The sequence below is a fragment of the Solanum dulcamara genome, chromosome 1, assembly GCF_947179165.1.
Source record: "Solanum dulcamara chromosome 1, daSolDulc1.2, whole genome shotgun sequence".
Taxonomy (NCBI): Eukaryota; Viridiplantae; Streptophyta; class Magnoliopsida; order Solanales; family Solanaceae; genus Solanum; species Solanum dulcamara.
Window position 1 is genome coordinate 88809026 of NC_077237.1, and position 7444 is coordinate 88816469.

Below are 7444 nucleotides of genomic sequence, written 5' to 3' on the forward strand. Positions count from 1 at the left end.
TACTATTTTTCATTTAGCATTATTTCATTGTTATTAATGGTTTTAAGCCACGAGTCTATCAGAAACGATCTCTCTATCTCTACGAGGTAGATATAAGATTTGCGTACATTCTATCCTTTTTATACTCCACTTGTGAAATTATATCGAAAATATTGTTTTTGTTGATGTACCTTGCTTATATTACTTTCCTTAATGCCGTTAAATTTCTTTATAAAGACCTCGTTTGATCGGAACGTATAATATTCAAGTTTTTCTTTTTCATTTTTTATTCTTCACATAAAACTTTTCGTTTTCATTTGATAATATTAAAAATTCAAAAAGATAATTTTGTCTTCTTTCCCACATTATTAATTGTTGATAATACTTTTTTGGTGTCACCATCATAGAGGATAATATATGCACAAACAAAGTACATTTTATACACATTCATAAATTTAGTGAATCTACACCTTTCATTTTGTACTTATCCTTTATCAACCATTCTGATCTCTCCACGTCATCAATATTTATCCTCTAAACTTTCCTTATTTTTTTCCCACTTTTCAATCTCGTGTTTTCAAAATAACATTTTTATCTCTTAAAAGATAAATCTCCATATAGTCTGCCGCATTTGAAGTTTTGTGTATTATTTTCCATGGAAAATGATTTAAGTTATTGAATCGTAAATTAGTCGAGATGATCATAAACGAAAAATTGAACTAAAAAAAAGTCAATCGAGGGCATTTTTGTAAATAACCCCTAATACTGTGCCTTATCTTTTACTATATATGAAAACACGAGAACGTGACTTGTATAACTTTCTCTCTCTACATATACATACAAAATATACATATGTATATTCACTAGCATTATTGGAAATACATGGGGAATGCGAGCGCCAGAGAAGACGGCGCCGCCGTCGACGGCGAAGGCAACGGTGATGTGGTACCGGGAAGAAGATCTAATGTTGAATCTGGAATAGTAGAAGATTACAACGCTCTGAACTCGCGCGTGCCTTCAGCTGACTTGATGGTCAATTCTCCTCCGCAGAGTCCACATCGTTCTGCTTCACCTCTCTTGTTCGGACCTCAGGTTTCCAATTTATGCTCATTTTCTCCTATTTATTATATATACATATGAAGCAATATATGTGTGTATGTGTGTTTCTGGTGTTGATGATTCAAAGGTGGATTTAGGATTTGGTGTGGAGCAGAGCACAAATGAGGTCTAATTTGAGCTTTATGTATAGTTCATTTGTCCAATATGTAGCCTTTTTTCACTTTTTGGAGATTCAAACTAAGAGAGTTTTGTTTTAAAAATGCATTTTTAAAGGAAGGACAGGGTTTTAATTAAAATTAAAGTATTATTAGAGTCCTAAGTTGGTTGGGGAGGGGAATGACTAGCGGTTCTTATATGGATTTGGGCAATCCTCTCTTAATGAATTAGTTTTTGGGTTGAATTAGGCATAAGTATCATATCTTTACCTGGTATTAGGGACTCGCGGTGTTTATAGGGATTTGGGCAATCCTTCTTTAATGAGTTAGCTTTCGGGTTAAGTTAGATCCGAGTGTCATATTTTTGAGCAATACTCCCATGAGCTAGTTTTGGGGATTGAGTTATACTCAAGTGTATATCTATACATGGTATCAGAGGTAGGTTCATTCCCGTTTGGGCTCTTAGCCCACGCTGCAGTTGGACCTGAGCGTGAAAGGAGTATTAGAGTGGGTTAGAGTCCCACATTGGTTGGGAAATGATTTGACAGTCTGCTTATATGAATTTGGGTAAGCTAACCTTTTGGGTTGAGTTAGGTCCAAGTATCATATTTTTACAAGTACCAAAAATTACAAAGGAATGGACTTGTCTCTATCTGAGTATATAAGTAATCTAGCAAATGCATTGTAAGGTCTGTCCCATTTACAGTATTCTGTCTATTCCACATATAAATTTTGCTCGTCATGGAGTATTTACTTGAGAAAAGATGACTTTTTTGCCCTTTAAAACATCAATGATTTCTTTCTATCCAAGTACATTTCTTACCATATTGATATGATGAGAATTGCAACTTATAGTACTTTTTGTTTAGTTTTCAAATGCCTAAATTTTAATTCCAAATAATGAGTTTATCTAGTTTGATTTACCGCGAAAGTTAGTCACAGTGACTCTTCTTTAGGAAATGTGCTAAACAAATTAAGATGGAAGAATTAATCCTTCTTAAATGGTTTAATAGGTGATGGATACGCCCACGCCCTCTGCAATTACTCTGCATTTAATTCTGCCTGTCTGTATGCCTGTGATTTGTAGGGATGTGTCTTCATCTATAGCGGAGAGTTGTAAATTGATGGTTGTGCTGTTCATTATATGCTTAACTGTGATTTGATGAGTTATCTCGATGTGGTAGCGTTGAGGTGTTCTGTTTGGCAGTAAATTGAAACACCTATAGGAATAATAATTACTGCTTCCCAATCCCAGATTGGTAATATGAACCGAATCCTCTATATTACATTCCACTTCTATTAGGTTTCATGATATTCCTATATGTAATATATTTAGGTAAATGCTGGATAAACTCTTTTCTGTTAGGTTGGAAGTTTGCATTGTAGGACTTGCTTGAGTGTTGGCCTTAGACCCTCTGTTAAATCGGAAAAGGGAAAGCATCTCATGGCTTATCTTTTTGTTGGGTAAAACAGACATACTAATTTATGTTAGCAAGGTACTTGGAAAAACAAAAGGAACTTATGCCAGACGAGCAAATTATAATGTTTCTGTATTAGAATGTCTTGCACTATTGATTCCTAATGCATCCGGGAGCAAGAGGCGGGTGCAAAAATTTTATACTGTAATCCTAGTAGGACTGGTGAAACCTTTTAGTCAATCTGTAGTCGAGTGAAATTTGGAGGTCTCCTTTTTTGTGCGAGTTCTGCACTGAATAATTTAATCTTATTCACACTCGATGATTTTTTTAACCACCATATACTTGATGAAATCCTTCAAGTTTTATAATCAACATTATCACTCAAAATTTAGTTCTTTCTAAGCAGACAGAAGGGAATAATGTCCCTATGAGGTGGGCCAATTATCAAAAGCAAGCACCTCTTATTTTTAGTTATCTTGGAGATAGACCAGGAGCTGTTAATTGCTTCTTAGGTGCCCCAATTGTACCCCATAAATACTTATGTCTGTCTAGTTTTGAGACTAAACTTCTCTTTATCATCCTTTTCAGGTGCCAGTAGTTCCTTTACAAGGAGGGGCTGGCAATCCTGTTAGCAATCAAATGTGGGGCAATGAATCTCAGGATGCCTCTGATCATCCTCCAGAGAGTGGCATACCTACTTTGATAACATGGAGTTATGGTGGTAATAACGTTGCTATCCAAGGATCTTGGGACAACTGGAGATCAAGGTAAACTCTGGCCCTGTGTTCCGGAGTTGAACTAGATTCAACCAAGTACCGGCTGTTGCGGTGATTCCTGTTAATGGGGTTTCTGAACGTATCCACTAATGATATTTTCTTGCAGGAAGATTCTCCAAAGATCAGGCAAGGACTATACCATTCTCTTGGTCCTTCCGTCGGGTATATATCATTACAAATTCATTGTGGATGGAGAAGTTAGATATATTCCAGAACTTCCATGTGTAGCAGATGAGACAGGCGTTGTCTTTAATCTTCTTGATGTCAATGTAAGTGAGAATTCTGCCTCCTGATTATTGAGGGGAAGCCGATTTACATTTGCCTAATGAACTGATAGTTACATTATCACAGCAGAGGCATCTTTGATAACTTTAGCACATTAATAAATAAACATGTGTTCTATAGTCTATATACCTGCTATTCCCTGTGAATTTGCTTGGCTCATAACACATGGATAATGCAATTCGTGTCCTTCCTACAGGACAATGTGCCAGAGAACCTTGAAAGTGTTGCAGAGTTTGAGGCCCCACCATCACCTGAATCTAGCTATGCACAATCTTTGCTGGGAGATGAGGATTTTGCAAAGGAACCAGTGGCAGTTCCACCACAACTTCATCTAACTGTTCTTGGTTCTGAAAACTCAGAAGAGACACCTTCTTCTCCGAAGCACCAGCACGTAGTGCTTAATCACCTCTTTATAGAAAAAGGATGGGCTTCTCAATCTGTCGTTGCTCTTGGTTTGACGCATAGATTCCAGTCCAAATATGTCACCGTTGTCCTGTACAAGCCACTGAAGAGGTGACCCCGATCCGTGTTTACAATCAAATCTTTCTAGAGCTTTCCCAGTGTGGTTGCTTTTAGATTTCCACTGTTTATAGACCTGCTCAAGGTTCAAACTTCCTTTAACCTCTCTGCTCTGTTGTACAATAGTTTCAAGTTTTATCAGCAATGCATATTATCCTTGCAAATTCGGGCATTATTAAATATAAGACTAGAGAAACGTATTCAGTCATTAAAAAAATAGCGCCAATATAAAGATCTTCTTTAGTGCGTAATAACCGATTGTATATCTTCATTGATAAATATCATAATAAGCGATATTCACTAGGCCAAACTCTAACCTCGGAACAACATATCTCTCATTTGCCCTTCGAATGGATAATTGTTTTTGGTGGTTTATTAGTTTTGTAACTCATATATCTTTGTTTTGTAATAAAAAAGTTACTCAATTATTGTCATTTCACGTATAAAGTTAAGAATGATATGGTTCTGGTGGTGCCTATAATCATACTGTATATATGAATGTTGCTCGACTATCCAAACATGTTTTAAATATCAATTTTCACTTTGAAAACAAAACTACTTTTCAAATATTCACTATTATCATTGCCAAATTTGCCTTTATACTTCTATCAACATAAGTACACCTTTTGAGTTGGTAGAGAACAAATGATGCTACACAATTCATCCAATACACTGTAAATCAGGATTTAAAGATGAAGAAATAACAGTAATATTATTGCTTAAAAGCCTACAAAAGGTCCCAAAAACTGATTAAACATCATTGAAAACAGTGACTATTTCTTCTTCTGTAATTCCTTTGCCTTCGCTGCTTCTTTCTCCTTCCCATCATTATTTTGTGTGCCAGCTCTACGATGATTCTTGCAAGCCATTTCGGTTTCCAGTTGAAATCATGAAATATATTACGGATAATCCAATACATAGTCCACTTCCATAGCCCATAAGAGCAACTTTCCGAAAATCACTCTGAAATTCAGAATTGCTTTCTTCATCGTCTAGCTGTCCAGATACGGCATAATTTGTCCCTGATACATGATCACTGCCACAACTTTTTGAAACAGGAAATCCACATAATCTATCATTACCTTCATATGAATTGCTCTCGAAGGTCTGAAGTGGAGTTCCTTGAGGTATACACCCTTCAAGATGATTGTAGGAAAGATTGAAGACTTCAAGAGATGTAAGAGAAGCAAAGCCTTCATATGAATTGCTCTCGAAGGTCTGAAGTGGAGTTCCTTGAGGTATACACCCTTCAAGATGATTGTAGGAAAGATTGAAGACTTCAAGAGATGTAAGAGAAGCAAATTGTGCTGGTATCTCTCCTACCAGATGGTTACTTGACAGGTCCAATGATTCGACTCAAGATAAACTTCCAAGTGATGGCGGTATATGACCTTGCAAACCATTATGAGATAAATTCAACTTGCAAAGTGCAATGAGATCTCCCATAATACTTGGAATATTTCCTTCAAATTTGTTATTTGAAAGATCGATAGTGGTGTACAAAAAGAAGATTCTCACAATTTCATGCTCACATCCCTTGGATATGACAACTACCGAGTATTGGTAATATTGGTATCCTTCATCACTTGGTGCATTCATCGTTTGATTAATTGTCCTCATGGCTTTCAAATGTTTAAACAGACACGGTAAGTTTTTTGTGAAGGCATTGGAGGAGAAATTCTTGGGTTAATATACATGAAAAATGAGAAAATCACCTAATTTCGCTTGTGCGGCCTCTAAATGCTATGAATATGACGTGGATCAAGCCGAGACTACACATATTACTCCTCCGGGTACTTACGGAGGGTCTCACAAAGGTTTCAAAAAAATATTGACCGTAAATCATATCCCAAAAATATTCATGGGCTAAAACACACGAAAAATGAGAAAATTGCCTAATTCAGCTTGTGTGGATCCTAAATGCTATGAATACTTCGCTGATCATGACGATGCTACACATATTTCTCCCTCGGTACTTAAGGAGGGTCCCATAAAGATTTCGGAAAATAATTGATCAAAAGATATATCATCAAAATATTCATGTGCTGAGAAAATTGTCTAATTCCGCTTGTGTAGCTCTAAATAGTATGGATACGCTGAGGATTTTGCCAAGACTAAACGCACAACTCCCCAGGTACGTATGGAGGGTCCTATAAAGGTTTCGAAAAAAATTGACCAAAATTCATATCACCATAATATTTATAGGCTAATACACATGAAAAATAAGAAAATCGCCTAATTCCGCTTGCACGACCCCTAAATGCTATGAATATGCTGTGGATCGTACCGAGGATACACGTATAGATACCGTAGGTATTTATAAAGGGTCCCATAAAGGTTTTAAAAAAAATGACCGAAATTCATATCACTAAAATATTCATAGGTTAACACACACGAAAAATGAGAAAATTATTTAATTCCGCTTGTGCGGCCCTAATTGCTATGATTATGCCGTGAATCGTACCGAGGCTACATGTACTGATTCCGAGGGTACTTACAGAGGGTATCATAAAGGTTTAAGAAAAATATTGATTGAAAATTATATCACCAAAATATTCATGGGCTAATACACATAAAAAAAATAAAAAAATAGCCTAATTCCACTTGTGTGGCCTTAATTGCTATGAATATGTCATTGATCCTGCCGATGTTACACATACTGCTCCCCCGAGTACTTACGTAGGATCCCATAAATGTTTCTAAAAATTTTTGGCTGAAAGTCATATCACCAAAATTTTTATGGTCTAAAACATATGGAAGATAATAAAATCACCTAATTCTCCTTGTGCGGCCCCTAAATGCTATGAATATATCGTGAATCATGTCGAAGCTAACACACCTCTCCCCTGAGTACTCTCGGAGGGACCATAAAGGTTTCGGAAATTTTTTGACCAAAAGTCATATCATCAAAATATTCATTGGCTAACACATACAAAAAATAAAAAAAATTATCTAATTCCGCTTGTGCGGCCCCTAAATGCTATGAATACGCTGAGAATCATGCCGAAGCTACATGTACTGCCTCCCCGGGTAATTACGGAGGATCCCATAAAGGTTTCGAAAAAAATTGACCAAAGTCATATCACCAAAATATTCATGGGCGAACAAACACAAAAAATGAGAAAATCATCCAATTCCTCTTGTGCGGCCCTAAATGCTATGAATATGCCATAAATCGAGCTGATGCTACATGTACTAATTTTGCAGGTACTTACGGAATGTCCCATGAAAACTAAGAAAATAGCCTAATTTT

General features: G+C 36.3%; 1 protein-coding gene across 1 annotated transcript; it reads left to right on the forward strand.

The window, feature by feature from the left end:
- The first annotated feature begins 794 nt into the window (after positions 1 to 794).
- Positions 795 to 4355, forward strand: LOC129884226 (SNF1-related protein kinase regulatory subunit beta-1). Its single transcript, XM_055958558.1, has 4 exons — positions 795 to 1071; positions 3200 to 3378; positions 3494 to 3656; positions 3869 to 4355. Exons 1-4 carry the CDS (start codon positions 862 to 864, stop codon positions 4187 to 4189), a joined length of 873 nt encoding a protein of 290 aa, XP_055814533.1. The 5' UTR covers positions 795 to 861; the 3' UTR covers positions 4190 to 4355.
- The last annotated feature ends 3089 nt before the right edge of the window (positions 4356 to 7444 follow it).

Bases quoted from the DNA above. Each gene is read 5' to 3' on its own strand.
- LOC129884226 (XM_055958558.1), top strand. From the start codon at position 862: ATGGGGAATGCGAGCGCCAGAGAAGACGGCGCCGCCGTCGACGGCGAA. The intron at 1,072-3,199 runs GTTTCCAATTTA...CATCCTTTTCAG, and splicing joins CTCTCTTGTTCGGACCTCAG to GTGCCAGTAGTTCCTTTACA. The intron at 3,657-3,868 runs GTAAGTGAGAAT...TCCTTCCTACAG, and splicing joins TTAATCTTCTTGATGTCAAT to GACAATGTGCCAGAGAACCT.